Below are 17,243 nucleotides of genomic sequence, written 5' to 3'. Positions count from 1 at the left end.
TTTTGACGTGACATTTTTAGAACATTCAGATGTCTGCTGACAATTGTCATTGAATGAAATAATGATATTTTATTACAATGACAATCAATTTCGCCCATCTGTAATGTGCGCTCATATCAATTACCATTAACACGTCAGGTATGTTGCAGAGATTTTAAATCAACATTTCGGTCATCAAGGACAAACATTGATGACGTCATAGAAAATAAAGAGTGTACCGTAATGAAATTTGTATTGGGTATATAATGGTGACGAAAACGTTTTCTGTGTAAATGTTTATCCAAAAATGTAGAAATGATTGATATTATTATATATATATATATATATATTCTTTTTGTTTAAATAAAATGTGAACTCGGAAATTAATATCTTCACCGGTCTGGTACAGGACATGTGCCGTTTTACCAGAACAATTATACACACCAATGAGAATTGCTTTGTGTTCAATTTATTTATTTCGTTAAGAATTGTCACTCGAAACGTGTCTTGCTTGTCACAACAAATATAAGTACCAACAAAAGAAATACATAAAGTATGTTTCATTTATATTTGTATTTTGCATTGTTTTAAAATTGATTTTATTGTTTTTCTGACAATCACTATCTTATCATAACGAGTTATTGTTGAAATGTTTTAAAATTATTTTAATAACATATGTCTATAGACCTACTTGAACTAAACACATCAAAATCTGTTGATGTACTAAAAGATATATTTTCCCCTGAAAAAATAGTTGTAAAAACAATTGTTTAATTTGCCATTTTAATGTCACATTCATTCGTGTCGAGTTTACACATCGCTCGTGTTGAGTCCTGGCGTGCCATACTAATACAACGTGCAAGTGGATTGTTTATAAATTCCCAAAAGTTCAGGCGGTATTTGACTTTCGAAAGTGCTTAACGCACAAGTGCTACTGGCAATGCTGGCCCTGATTGCTTTAAATACGTTCGATCTGACTTAGAACACCTGGTTCAATAACTCCTTGTTATGATGCCCGTCATCATTATTGATCAGTGATAATTTGGAGTCATTTAAGCAATTATTGGTCTGCATTTCTGCTGCGCTAGCTTGAAACGCATTCTTCAACTTAAAAATATATCTATCCCTTCATATACTTTCGTAGCGACAGTGTCTATGCCCAAGGATTTTCCCCCGACGTACTCAAATTAGGCCAATTTCAACATTTTAACCATGCGTGTGGTTAATTAATTTATATCACGTATAGACTATTTTAATTATAATGTTTGTATTGTGATTCTGAAAAATGTGCTGGGCAGGCTTTTAAAAAATGAATATCGAATTCAATCAAAGCCATCGGATATAAATAGTTTAGGGCTACTAGGTTAGTATATCGTAAATTATTGTCTGTTCTGCTGGTAAAAGTACAAATCTGTGAACAATATCATACAAATACCAAATACAATTTATCTAGTATCTAGTAAAGGCTAATCTATAGATACCAAAGTATATTGAGTCGGATGTCGCCCAGTACCGATTATTTCACTGTGAAAACATTATGAAAACGGTATTTCCATTAAATGTTAACTGCAGCATAATAACATTTGATGGAAATAAAATATGAACTACTTGTAAAGGTTTTTTGGACAGAATAAAGAAAGAAATGTTGCAAACTAGGGCCTACTCAGTGAATTTTCCCCAAGTCGAGCAGGTCCCTCGGGTATAAGCTGGTTTAATCGGCCAATTAAAAACGAAAATGTATTGACGTCATACCAGCTCGACAATTGCCATTGGAAACGGAGGAGAGCCTGCTCATTGGACCGTAAATATTAATCATAGGCGATTCGATTCAGTTTGTTTCCGCGATATAGCATTATACTGCTTTGAACAAAAATCATGCTTACATTTCCCTACCTTCTATACACATACATAGAAGTATTCTGGTCGTCGTGTTGTGGATCCAAGTTGATGAATCGCCAGGCTCTATAAAACGCAGTTATGAATATAGCTATACGGCGAAGACGCTCTTTCTTATGGAGAAGAATACTGTTTATATCTTGTGTGTTTTTATTAGCCGCTGCATTAAGGAATGTAGGTGTATCGGATAACAAAGTTGGTAAGCTAATAATAATTTTTATTATCGGTTATGTTATTAATGTTCTATATTATAGTATGCATCGTAAATGTCTATTATATCTATCTATGATATATTTGCAGCAATACTATTGTTCCCTTCGTATCTCCATTTCCAGCGTTATTTTTACACAAGAGTCACGAGTTCTGATTTGTATGGGTCAACTATTGAAAACAATTGATGTTCAGGTGCATAACGTACACATGTTCAAAATATTAACCATGGTTTGTGTCAAACTTCGGCAGCTCGCGTGCCGAATTCTTTGTGTGTGTATATCCCTTTAAACCCTACAATAGTGTGCACATTGAAAAATATTTAACCAATGTTTATCGAGAGCAGCACGTGCTCTGAACAATAATAGGCCTAACACTGTTTGCGTGTGCAGTATGCAAATAGGTAAACACAACCAAAGTGGCCGATGATACGCAAACTAAAAGGATACATCCAATTTATCTTTTACAAGTTCTGATGTAGGTTTAAAAGTGATAGATCGAACACAATGGTCTACATCTCAGGTCATCGATCAAAATGGCAAAAAGATATTAATAGTCCACGGGATGTGATGAATGCATTTTTTTTATTGGAATTTCTTTCCAATGTCTTCCTATAAACGGAAACCTTTAAAATAAACATTGAATTGAAAGCTTTAGGGTCATATAAACAGAACGTACAGCACTTTAGACATATGTGCCAGGATAAAATAATTAGCCTAGGCCTAGTTTAGTCTTCAATATTTCTTCTCCAGAAGAAATCTTCCACGAGGGGAGCGGAAGAGAAAGGGGGTACAGTTTCATGTGGAATGATGGGGAGCTACTGCTTCGGTGGACGATGATGTATTTAAAAATATATCATAGACATACTGCATACAGTAGGCCTACATTAAGCACGGTCTTCAAGCAATACTTCAAACTTCCTGATGGATTCATACTGTAGATTGTAATAACAATTTTCTGACTTATTATAGAGACAGTATAATAACTATTAAACCTCTGTAGGAGAGTGCCAATATAGTTTAAGCTGACAGTGGTTTCAGTAAAACAATCCCTGTGCCCTCTGCTGTAGTCACATTGACGTGTTAGTTAGGGGGTTAGGGTATATATTGTCTCTGCCCTAGAAATATCTATGGTGTGGTGTTAATTTTTAATGTTTGTAGAAATTCGTAATTATGTTTACGGCTACCAGATGCTCTATCGTTCTTACAAATATTTTATTAACGAATGATGAATTTCACAAGGCTACACCAGTCTTGTTAGGCCATATATTTTCTTTTCTATGGTTATAGGAATTATCGGATAATTTTATCATAGACCTGTAAGTGTAATCTTTTGTGAGTACATCACCCGATTTGAATAAAGCAACACGAAGAAGCGACATTAATTACCGGAACAGTTGTATTACAGATATCACGGACAGCAACCGGAATTGCTCCACTTAGCAACGTTCGGTCACTGTCATTTTGATCCTATAACTAATAGGCAATACGTCATCCACCATTATAAATTGCTTCCTACATGTTTTATCAGACTGCTTTAAGAGTTCGAACTGCATAATTAAACACCAGGGTTTCTTGGCTTATGGGATACAGCACTGAGAAATCTTATCTGGAGCAATAACATAAAAAACAACTGAACGCTAATTTTATTATTCATCCGACAACAGACTACAGTAAACATGAATCAGATTTGTGTACACTTTAAAGGGACGTAATGGATACGACCTATATATAGATTTCTTTACCAGGATAAAGTTACTACTACTGAGAACTGAGAAGAATACATTTTTCTTGCTTCCGGTAATTACAGAATTTCGATCAGTTATGTAATATGCCATATTCAGAATATTTTCTTTTCATGAAAATGGCTCTAACCCCATATAGGTAGTGTTCAATGAGTTTTACTCCAGAAGAGACTTATGCGTCCCAAAACAACATTAACAGAAAGATGTCAGAATTAACCCTGTCATGTGTGAATAGGGTTGCACTAATCGGACTCCACTGAAACTGAGGTGTTCCGTCATACCCGTAGTGTGAAAAGAGTTGCCCCAGTCGTACTCAACATGGAAGAGAGGAGATTTGCGTGTCGGATCAGAATTAACAATAAAGTAGCGGTGTTCCGTCGTATTGTAGTAGGAAAAATGTTTCTCTAGTCGGACTCAATATGGAAGAAAGAACGTTTGCGTGTCGGACAGCAAAATTAAAACTAAACCAAAGGTGTTCCGTCGTACTGTAGTATGAAAAGTGTTACTCTAGTCGAACTCAATATGGAAGAAGGAACGTTTGCATGTAGGGCAGCAGAATTAGCCTAACACTAAACTAGAGATGTTCCGTCATACCCATAGTTTGAAAAGAGTTGCTCCAGTCGGACTCAACATGGAAGAGAAGGGGGTTTGTGTCGGATCACAATTAACACTAAACTAGAGATGTTCCGTCATACCCGTAGTGTGAAAGTAGTTGCTCCAGTCGGACTCAACATGAAGAGAGGAGGTTTGCGTGTCGGATCAGAATTAACACTTGTTCCGCCGTAGTAGTATGAACAGAATTGCACCAATCATACCCTACATCATGTTAAAACTTTTAAACGAAGGATCAAATATACCGGAGAAGGCGCCAGATCATTATTTCTGCAATGATGGTTTCCAGGCACGTATAATTTTTAAAAAGTGATCTTTATGAACGACTTTTAGGTGACTTGAATTCATCAGGCGGAATTAAATTTAGTTTGTACAGTATCGGGTACTGAAACCTACCAGAACGTCACATAACTTAACTAATATCAAGAAATTGTTAAACCGTGAAAATACGATAGCATACTTTAATAAACTTCTTATGGCACTACAGAGGAAGAATAGAAAAATAAACTGGTATAGGCCACGGAAGCTCCAGGTCTACCGGTATTTGTCACATAGAAAGATGATTATATTTTAAATATTACCGTAGGCCTACTGTAATGCAGAGAGATGGGTGTAATGTACAAATGTAAAATCTAACTGACTATAATAAAATAATAATAAACAGTATTTATATAGCGCCTAATGGATCACTGACCCCTCTAGGTGCTTTACATTAAACCTTAACTAATGGTAATAAACTATCCCCCGCCGGTCACCATTCCGGTATTTCTTAGTCGAGGTTTCGGGGATGGAGACAATCAATAATGTGAAGAAAAAAAAATGTAACTAAGCTTAACTATGCTTAACTAAGGTAAAACTATCCCCCGCCGGACACCATCCCGGTATTTCTGAGTCAAGGTTTCGGGGCCAGAATTAAGAATAGAGAGTAAATGAAGCATGCACAACTTAAGCTAGGGTTAAACTATCCCCCGCCGGAACTATCGTAGTTCATCTAGAATAGTAATGCTGTATTCACTTTTAGGACATGGCGGTTAACTCTGTTAGTAGGTTCTATTTGCAGACAATGTGACTCGATCCAGTTATATGGTTACTTTAACCATAAACGATAACCGTAGCCATAATTTATCTATATCATGCTTTAGCATGTTATTTCTGGATTTTAATTACACCTCTAGCTACAACATGCATTTTCATTGTAAATAACACACCTACTCACCATTGTTTTCTACCAGCCTTTTATTTGAATTCTGATGTGAAAGAACTTTCGCTAAATAAAATAAAAACACTGGTTCTGATTTCACAATGACATTAATTTAACGTCTGTTAGTACTAATGGAGAGAAAGTATAAACAAGGTCTTGTCAATTATACTGACCGGACTTAAAGACATATTTTGAACGAATTAATGTGACGTAAATTACTGGTGTACTTTGCAAATGTTGTAAAGCCGTGATTGTGAAATATCGTATTGACCTTTACAGTACATTTTCAACGTAGGCCTAGTGATCGAAATTTGCATTTCTTAAGTCCGTCAATGTCTTCATTCTTAATTTAAAATACTTAAAATGTAAAACGATACGCAATTATGGATAGGAGAGGAGTAACATTTAAAAATAATTTTATACAAAAAAAAAAATACAAAAAAAAAAATCATCATGAAAACAATTTATACTGTAGTTTGATTATAGCAACTTACTATTTAGCTATAGCGGTATCCTAAATTTTCGAACACTAAATCTTAATGGTTCCCAATTTTGACGCAGCGCAAGGACTTAGGCGGAACGCAAGTGAGTTGACAAATCCCAAAAAAAGCGACCGTTCGGATTGTTCATCGCGTCATGATTGTTCAAATTACTTTGCGGTGCGCGTACATATTTGCGTTGCGTGCTAGTGTGAACTGAGCTTTAAATCACTTCAAGAACAAATATAACCGGATATTCATTTTCAATATACAACAGATTATCTAAAAAATAAAGTGAATGTTCGAAAGAAAATTAGGCCAACTGCTTCATTAAAACCAAACCAATTTTTTTTATAAATGTGTGTATAATAAATCCTCACCGGTGCAACTCTCATTCTTGTTAGCGCCTTCACAGTGGCACATTTCTTTGGACCTCTCTTTTGAAGAAAAGTGTGAATATATTCAATTATGATAATAATTTAGTCACTGTTCTGTTCTGTTTACAAATATCGACTATTTCATGTAATGTATTTGTGTAGATGTCTAAAACTGAGACACTATCGACCGAAGCATTCGACAAATCGATATGCCTCTCCCGATCGTTACTGTTCTACGTTTGACACTTCCTGCCACACTTCAAATTCACCTGCACGATACAGAGCGCTCAAACAATTACCGTAAATATTTTCGAAAATATTAATTTCTCAACCTTTTTAAAAAATGCAATAATTACAAATGATGATGATGACATTCATTGCTAAACAACGAACTGCGATATCTTTCCACAAATTACTAACTGATGAATCTAATTTCTCCTATATGTCGTACTTGTATGCAGTCAGCGTAAAATGCACACTTTCCTGTAAAAAAAATGTCACTATTAAAACTAAAAATAATTGTAGAATGTACTACCAAAGTTTTATTAAAAATGCATTTATACGCAAGTACGTACAAAGTGTTTTGGTAACGCCCTCTAATGACCGAGGACCATGTTTTAACAACGTATTAGGGATGTACAGTACATATGATTTCAGAACCATCACGAGATTAAGGATATCGCCGCACGCGCTCGCTCTGGACTCATTTAGTAGATATTGCGATACACCTGTGACGTCACAGCAAATTACGGCGTCGGCTGTACGGCGAGCGCGTGTGGCGATATCCTTAATCTGGCGATATCCTTAATCTGGCGATTGTTCTTAAATCATATGTACATCCCTAATACGTCGTAAAAATATGGTCCTTGGTCAAGTTTTCCTTGGGAAATCCCTGGCTTCTTCATTCATTGCGCACAATCGACGTACAAGTGAACGAATACCGGGTATAGGCCTACCGATAATACGTTTTTAAAAGTCGTTTAAATTGTCAAACATAACATAAAAAAGTAAGCCTAATTGTTTTTGTGTACACCTTGGCCTCATGTGTCAAAAGGTAGGCCTATATAGGGTCTTAGTTTTAGTTTCTGTATCCCCTTAACAGGAGAGTCTACTGAAAACAGGTTTTTTTTTCCGTGGTGTTAAAACCTGTTCGCTCAAGGGTAAATCTTAATTTGGTCCCCTGAATGAGGATCTTAAAATCTACGTCCACAAATACATTACACCTTAAGTTACAATAAGAATACTATTTTTTCTTTGACAGAATCAAGAGCTGAATTTAATTCTAGAAGACATTTGATGTCAGTGGAAACGGACAACTCATCAGATGATGTTTCCGACGAACATTTACAGCAGAATTGCACACCGCCAAGTAAGGAAAAATATCCAAAGAATGTCATCTTTACTTTATCATAACAGTCGTGGTTTGTGTGAAGAAGTTATTTGATATTGATCCATAAAATCAATGTCATTTAACACTTGATGTTAATGGTTTTATAAGAGCCATATGAATTAGTTTAATTGGTCATTAAACATGAAGAATAGCCTAAAGTCAACTAATATATTTGAAAATGTATTACAATTGATCAAATTATGCTATTTTACAAGTTTAGTGTTTACAGTAAAAAAAACATGTTAGTAAGAAACAAAACTAAAACCATTTAACATGTATGGTTTTATTTTTCATATAAATTGATAAACTTTCCATGGTACTGTACGGTACATTACTTTCCATGGTACTGTACGGTACATTACTTTCCATGGTACTGTACGGTACATTACTTTCCATGGTACTGTACGGTACATTACTTTCCATGGTACTGTACGGTACATTACTTTCCATGGTACTGTACGGTACATTACTTTCCATGGTACTGTACGGTACATTACTTTCCATGGTACTGTACGGTACATTACTTTCCATGGTACTGTACGGTACATTACTTTCCATGGTACTGTACGGTACATTACTTTCCATGGTACTGTACGGTGCATTACTTTCCATGGTACTGTACGGTGCATTACTTTCCATGGTACTGTACGGTACATTACTTTCCATGGTACTGTACGGTACATTACTTTCCATGGTACTGTACGGTACATTACTTTCCATGGTACTGTACGGTACATTACTTTCCATGGTAGTGTACGGTACATTACTTTCCATGGCAGTGTACGGTACATTACTTTCCATGGTACTGTACGGTACATTACTTTCCATGGTACATTACTTTCCATGGTACTGTACGGTACATTACTTTCCATGGTACTGTACGGTACATTACTTTCCATGGTACTGTACGGTACATTACTTTCCATGGTACTGTACGGTACATTACTTTTTATTTAGTTGAGATCTTTTTTTTGCCGTCAGCAAAAATATATATTATATTTAATTTATCAAATTATGCTATTTTACAATTTTAGTGTTTACAATTAAAAAAAAACCACTTTTGTAAGAAATAATTAAATACTAAAAACAAATTAATGTAAATGTATGGTTAACTGTTCAGATAATTTGATGAACTTTCCATATATACATACTCTTAATATTGTTAAGATCTTTTTGTGCAATCAATGAAAATAACATAAGCACTCTCTTTTATAACATAAATTAGTTTGTACTGTATAAATACCCTTTAGGACACCCCTATTGAGGAGAAACTTTTCTATGAATTTGACTCAGTGGAATATATTTGAATTCTAAATAAAGTCCAATTCATCTTCCTGTCTCTCTTAAAGCGGAGTTTGCCCCTCCTGTTCACCCTGGATCTCAACACCCCATGAATCCTCAGTTTACGACCACTTATTGTCATTAATTGCTATGGATATATAGTACTATATATAGAATAACTCTCCAATCAATTGAATTACATGGATGATCTAACATCGTGAATATAAATATATTTGAATATAGTATTATGACTTTCGAGGGCCGCTCTTATAGATTTTGAATCTTAATTTAGATCAATAGTAAGTACCTCAGATATGCTAGACTTATTTCCTATATTTATGAATAATGCAATTATTAATATTTGAAGGACTGAAATATTGACAGTGTCTATAATCCATAGAGGGGCTCAAGTGTGTCGTAGTGGCAATGTAGCTCTGTGGTTAATAATATTGCTTATAAATTCCAGAATCCTGGTACAAATCCTGGTATTTAGCAGTCACTTTTATAGCCTTAACATGTTATTATTTTCATATACTTTTTTGTTATTCTCTTTTATTTACGATGACAAATAAATAAACAAGCAAGAAAAATAACATAACTAATAAAAGTGGCAAAAATAAGCTTTTTAGGCTATCCTGGAAAATCTTTTATAAATGATTGTATTATTTGTAATGTCAATAATTTATGTTATCACTTTGTATGTATTTTTATGATGATTTTCCTAAAAAATTCAAATCAAATCAAATCAAAAAAAGATTACTCCTGACATGTTTAACCCCTATTATAATATAAAACAAGAAATAGCATTGTTACTTTAATTGTTTGCTATTGGATGTGTATTGTAGAAAAGGAAAAACAAATGCAATATATTATTTAAATGATTAAAATGAGAAAAAATCTTGTGAAAACTTCAAGGGATTTCCCCCTTTTTTCTATTTTTTTTAAACAAGGCAAAAAAATAACATAACTAATAAAGGTGGCAAAAATAAGCCTTTTGGGCTATCCTGGAAAAAACTTTTATAAATGTATTATTCGTAATGTCAGTAATTTATGTTATCATTTTGTAAATCAAATCAAATCAAAACAAGATTACTCCTGACATGTTTAACCCCCTATTATAATATAAAACAAGAAATAGCATTGTTAATTTAATTGTTTGCTATTGGATGTGTATTGTAGAAAAGGAAAAACAAATGCAATATACTATTTAAATGATTAGGTTGGTTCAATATATTTGTAGAAATATCTACTTTTGTATTGGAGGTTGTTCAACCTCTTAAGACTAAAATAAAGGATTTGAAATAAAATAAATTACAATACTTAAAATATTATTAAATAACGCTCTGGGATAAATTTATTACAAATTAATAATCATTACTTTTGATGAAAACATTTCTTCTGGTTTCGATTCGTATAATAATATAAGTAGTTCTTTGATAGTAAACCAATAAATTACTTTTGAGAAAAAATCTTGTGAAAACTTCAAGGGATTTCCCCCTTTTTCTATTTTTAATCTGTAATGCCATTTAACAGTATAAAGGGATTTAAAGTGAAAAGCTGAGTTATTCATTATTTATCTTTGGATTTTCCATCTGAGATTTAAGAGAAAAAAAGCAATAACATGCTTTATTTTTAAAGCAAAATATCTGTTTTGAATGATTTTTTGTTAACAACGTTTGATATCTGACTCATCAAATATTATTGTTGCCGAACCTTGATTTTTGTCAAATTCCCCAAAAATATCTTGTCGGACCAACAGTGGTGTGTATTCAATTTGAAGTTTATAACTTCGCAGAGAGTAGTTCCTCCATCATTTAATAACCTTCTGAGGAGGGTCAAATTGAGACCGCCATTGCATTGTTTTGATGATGCTTGAATTAGTTGGGGCTTTTAAGCCGTATTCAGATTGTTCTTTTTTGTAGACATCTTAAAGATCTTGCCACCAGCATTTATATATAATAATGATAATAAAATCAAATAAATATATTGCACCAAGTCAAACCAAAAAATGAATGTTGGATGAAAGAAGAGGATGCAACAAAGGAAAATGTGTGTCCATTGTATGTATTGGTTTTAGATAGAAAGTCTGAAATAACTATTAAGATTAATAATAATTTTTCCTTTTCAGCAATTCATGAATTTCCTCCTGATCTATTCACCAATCAACAAAGAAAAACTGGTGCTTTGGCTGTTCATGTAATGGTCGTAAGTTAATGTTTATTTAAAGCTAAATCTCATCTTAAGTTCACTGGGATAACGGCTAAAGTATGCTCGAGCGCTCACTGGTTAAACCCAGGGGGCCCAGAGCTTAAGGGGCCTAAGCAGAGCCAAGAGTAAGAAAACAGGCATTAAAATATATGTTGAAAAAAATGCCAAAGAGCTCCAGCGTTGGAGGGCCACTAGGGTCCCTAAACCAGGGACCTCAGGTCTCTGCGTTACGTCACTGTTAATGTTATTGTTAGCAGTTTTGTTAAACCCAAAGCAGCTCAGCAGGAACGGCCTTCTCATTTGAGGTATCACTCGCCTAACCCCTCCTAACCCCTTAACTTACATTTTGTAACCAATGTACAAACAGCAACAATCCCCCCCCCCCCCCATGGTTTGCAGCACCACACCTACAATTTTCAAGACAAGGGTTCTCACAGGTTGCGTTTCATATGGCCTGCGAAAAGTTAGTGCTAACAAAATAAGATTTGAAAAGGAGTTTAATGGCCTTATGGTAGGCTATGTACTTCTGGAGGCTTTTACCATTTACTGAACTTGTATTTGTAATTTTTTATCAAATTATCAGTAGTCACTTCATAAGATTTAATTCTTAAACAATTAATTATAGAATCAGGAAAGCAATGGCTATACAATCGTGAAAGTATTTTTAATAATGATACAACTCAAAACTCAACCATAAACGATAATATCCCAGGTGCAGGAATGGGGAATTTTAACATTATATCACTACTATAATGAACACTGATTAAACATGATTTTCGTTTCTTAATTTAATATAGTGTCCATTCTAAAATCAAAAATTGAATTGTTTACTATTGAATCCCAAATTTGTTTTCAGGTGATATATATGTTTGTGGCACTTGCTATTGTTTGTGATGATTACTTTGTCTCATCGCTTGAGAAGATTTGTGAGGTAATTATGAATAATTGATTAAAAATACTAACTAATGACTACCAATCATACCCTCTGAATTTGTGTATGTGTTTTGTTGTATTCTTCAAACTTGTTTATGGCGCCAATATAATGACAATATTCTTTCCATTAAATTTAAATATTTATTATTCGTATACTGTGTTTTGGCATTTTCTAACGGATTGATTAATGTATTTGATTTCCCTATGGCATTGCCTTTAGCCTATGAATTTGAATAGACCCATAACCATGGCGGTATAATGGTTGATTACCTGAAGTTTATTGGCAACAAAATGTCTGTACTAACCAGACCAACTGACAATGTAAGAATATTTTGTAGAATGCAGTAATTTCCGAGAATGACAATTTTTAATAAAGCTTTGTGATTTGGAAAAATGTTGTCTGCAATGTAGTACCAGGAGTCTTGGAGAATGACTGCAGATCCACTTCAATATGGTGCTGATATTTTTATGTTGCTGTATGCAATGCAATACCTGGAGTCTTAGAGAATGACTGTAGACCCACTTCAATGAGGTGCTGACATTGTCATGTTATCAGCAATGCAGTACCTGGTGTCTTAGAGAATTACTTTAGACCCATTTTAATGAGATGCAGACATTGTGATTATCTAGTTTGCCATGCAGTATATGGCATCTCTGAGTGTGTGTGACTGTAGATCCATTTCAGTGAGGTGCTGACATTGTGATTTCTTGTTTGCCATGCAGTATATGGCATCTCTGAGTGTGTGTGACTATAGATCCATTTCAGTGAGGTGCTGACATTGTGATTTCTTGTTTGCCATGCAGTATATGGCATTTCTGAGTGTGTGTGACTGTTAAAGATCCATTTCAGTGAGGTGCTGACATTGTGATTTCTTGTTTGCCATGCAGTATATGGCATTTCTGAGTGTGTGTGTGACTGTTAAAGATCCATTTCAGTGAGGTGCTGACATTGTGATGTTTGCAATGTAATTCCATGAGTTTTTATCAGAATGATTGAGATCCAGAGCTATTGGCATTGTGATGCTGGAATATTGTCTGCTGGAATATTGTACCTGGAATTTCATAGAATGACGCATACACTCCAATGAGCCTCTGGTTGTACGGCGACTTATTTTGTTTACTCCAAGCAAGTTAAAGATTAAAATATTCCTGTGAGGACTGACTTAATCTAAATCAAATATTTTAATTTATTCTAATGTTGGAATTCCAATTAAGCATGAAATTTACAAAATGATTTTTAGTGGGGCCTGGAATTAGGAGATTCTAAATCAATAGATTTGGCAAGAAAGTATATAAAGAAAGATCATATATATAATATCTTTATTCTATATGCCACTTTTGATAAAGATGAAAGAAGATGAAAATTAAATACACATTCTATTTCATGCAATACGTGAATGAATGTAATAATTATATTATACAGAGATGGCATAGAATATTGATGTACATATATTTAAATTTTTATCTGTTCTATAAAAAACTATAGTTATGAATTTCTGTCGCTTGACATCATATTACCACGATTTCTGTAATCAAGTAATAAATAATAATAATGATAGATGGATCAGTGAATACAGCGCATATAAATGATATAGTGATGCACTGTGGACTGAAATGTTGTTAAACTTTCCAGGTACTATTCCCTGAGGAGTCACATCAAGTCTAGCAGCCTTGTATTATATTATCTTATGTATTCATTGAAAGTTACCGGTAATGTACAAATATGTACTGTAGATTATAATTTGGATTAATTTTTAACATTAATATTTGTCATTAGGTATTAAAAGGTCACCTTATGTTAACATGGAACTGAAAAGAACTCAACTAAAAAAAACGCAGCAGTTGAGTTGTGTCGAGTTTATCTTTCTTTCTTTTCGGAACTGAAAGAAACTGAGTGCAACTGAAAAAAAAAACATCACATGTGCGGTAACCACAACCATAAATGATCAGTTCGATATTGCCATAAGCCCTTGCGCACTGGTTCCTATACCAGTGTCATGTTGCCATATGATCCAATGTGGCTTGATGGTCCAGGGTTCAATTCTGACCAGGTTTCAGGGTTTCAGGGTTGTAGCTCATATCAACCATACTCCAATCCAAAACCTCAAATGACGCTTAATTTTATATTAGCATGATATAGTTTATCCATCTGAATTACTTAATGTTGGATATGTATGAAATACATAATAGATATCTTTTAAATCTAAGAGTTGAAATTTATATTTTCATTTTAATACTATTTTTGTGAAGAGATCAATAGAAGTTGATATTAATACTGAATTAATATAGCCTTGCATATTTAATGTTATCGATTTTATAATTTTACTTCAGAGACTTGGATTTAGCGAAGATGTTGCAGGTGCTACATTTATGGCTGCAGGCAGTTCCGCACCGGAATTATTTACTTCAGTCATCGGTGAGTTTTATTTTCTATCATTCTGAAATCATATGTGCCAATTTGGCTGGGAGACAGGTATTTTAGACATGTCTTTTGACATATTCTAAACATTTTCTTTCAGAATACAAAGATAACTAAATTTTGATATGTGTTGTTTTCTGCAATAAAATATAAAAAAAAAGCAAAAGAAAGAGATTCTCCCCACATAGCCACCACTTGTGACAGTGCACTCTTCACACCTAGTGGGTGGTGTTGAATACGAACATCATTTAGAAATCTCTTTCAGAGCTAAAATACATCAATCTCCTGTTTTTTATTAACTTCATGTACGGTATGTGAAATCAAGAACCTTTAAATCATCGATTTATATGGTGATTTGGTTATTAAGGTGTTAAAATGTAGCAGAATTATCATATTCTTGTTATTACATTCATATATATTTGATATTCGAAATTAGCATTTAGATATAAAAAGCAAAAATCATAAAACCAGTACCTTTTTGAAGCTTGTGGTTCTTGTGCATCTATTTCTATTGCATCAATACTTTACATAAGATCATTTTACAGTATTCTCTGGCAATCCTGCATTCACATATGTACTAATCCAAGTGATCACCTGTACTGGCCTCTAAAGGCCAATTTACACGGACGAGCGGTAAGCTTGTCCCACATCGAATCTGTGTTGATCCTGAGTGGGTTCGCTCTCATCTTGTCCACTCCATTTTTTGTGTAAATGGTCAAAAGAAATGACATATTTTCCACTCAATGTTACCGCTTACCATCATCGTCTGTAAATTAGCCTTAAAGCGTGGTTCCCACTAGCGACGCAACGCAAGGACGTAACGCAACGCAAGTGAATTGACCAATCACAAGCGATGGCTTATTCGCTTGTGGTTGCTAACTGTCTATAACTTCGCTTGTCTTTGGTTAAAACGCTTGCGTTACGTTCTAGTGGGAACCAGCCTTAAGGGGCCACCTTACTATAGATGCAACTTATTTGCAAGACTACAACCTTTTTTTACCTTGGAGTATGCTGGTGTCTTGAAACAAATAGTCTGACCTGCTTACTAAACTTATTGTCTTAATGCTGACAATTCCTGCTTTAAGAAACCTTTGTTTTCCACTGTATATTATGGCTTATTTTTTAACGATGCCCATCAACAAAGAAAAGACTAAAATGTCTACAGCAACATTTACGTTCTTATTAAAGCTCTGCATTAACATTTACATTTGTTAAAGCACACATTTCTGAAATAAGATCATAATGAGTGCTGCTTTCTTATGTTTATCATTAAATTGTTCTGTGGCATGTTGATGTAATGACTAACAATGGAGATTTTGTTTTCACTCCTGTATATTATTTATCCGTTTACCTGTGATCAGTCTAGGCTACGATCTTTATCTGAATGTTGACCCATGATCCATCATCTGATGGTCTCTAATAAAAATTGTTTTGATTGTACGAATTAATTTAGAAAGGTAAAATTTGGAATTATAAACTATGATTCACCACCTAAAGTGTTGACTTATTCAAGCTAGTATTTTGCGAGACTTACTTAAATAAAGGTATCCAAAATCATTGACTTATTCAAGCTATTATTTTGCAAGACCACCTAACTTACTTTAAATAAAGGTATCCAAAAGCATTGACTTATTCAAGCTATTATTTTGCAAGACCACCTAACTTACTTTAAATAAAGGTATCCAAAAGCGTTGACTTATTCAAGCTACTATTTTGCGAGTCGAAATAAATGATGCAGCAATAAAAGCAAATACATTCACGAGCCAGATAAATTGAAATACTCTGTTTAATGTGTACAATAACGAAGTGTTTTCATACATTTTTTATTAGAATTTGACAAGACATCTACTATAATAATGCATCTTTGTCTCATAAAACATTTACACGTGCAAGTATAATTACATAAGTCAATCCAATGAATATTGGTTATGTTAAGACTCTGTTTTTCATGAAACGCATAGGTCTATAGGTTTATAAAGTCGGGTAGCAGCTCACAATTTTAAACCATGCCCTTTGAGTCCTGTTCATACTATAGTTTTTTTACCTGGATAAGCTGGTTTCAAACTCCAATTGTCAGTAACACTGGATAGTTGATACTTAGTCTGGTAAGTGATTGTGTCTGAACCCTTGGATTACCCAGGATTTGTATAGATGGGTATTTTACTGATGTTTAGAAAAACCCACCCATCATGTTTTAGGCTATAGATCAGTTGCGGTCAAAGGTTAAATTGAAGGTGGGTGGAGGAGTTGCATAAGACTTTTTACTAATGTTCAGGCACAGACGAAATAACGTTCTCCACATTACAGTATTAAAGAAAGAGAAATTCAATTATTCGTCACAAAAAAAAAATTGTTATATTCAATTCACTATTTGCAGTTGGTTAAACTATCCAATGTGAGACTTTTAATACTATACACTAGTTGCCAAGGATTAGAAATTAATAGCACAAAACTAGGACAACACCCCTGTGTCCACCCCATATACATTTCATCTTTAGATGTATATATATATAT

At 34.0% G+C, this 17,243-nt stretch overlaps 1 protein-coding gene across 2 annotated transcripts in view; it reads left to right on the top strand.

Moving 5' to 3' along the window:
- Positions 1-1,735: 1,735 nt before the first annotated feature.
- Positions 1,736-17,243, top strand: part of LOC140059755 (sodium/potassium/calcium exchanger 4-like) — a 28,677-nt gene continuing 13,169 nt past the window's right edge. For both annotated transcript variants that reach the window (XR_011847251.1, XM_072105636.1), the window contains exons 1-5: positions 1,736-2,074; positions 7,760-7,867; positions 11,298-11,374; positions 12,234-12,308; positions 14,642-14,726. Coding sequence is in view for 1 of the 2 variants with exons in the window: in XM_072105636.1 (XP_071961737.1) it covers positions 1,957-2,074; positions 7,760-7,867; positions 11,298-11,374; positions 12,234-12,308; positions 14,642-14,726 (463 nt within the window). In the remaining variant the exon portion in view is untranslated. The remainder of the gene's footprint in view (positions 2,075-7,759; positions 7,868-11,297; positions 11,375-12,233; positions 12,309-14,641; positions 14,727-17,243) is intronic.

Source organism: Antedon mediterranea, chromosome 10 (assembly GCF_964355755.1).
Source record: "Antedon mediterranea chromosome 10, ecAntMedi1.1, whole genome shotgun sequence".
Taxonomy (NCBI): Eukaryota; Metazoa; Echinodermata; class Crinoidea; order Comatulida; family Antedonidae; genus Antedon; species Antedon mediterranea.
Note: the sequence above shows the minus strand (reverse complement) of the source record. Positions and strands in the feature narration are given on the sequence as shown.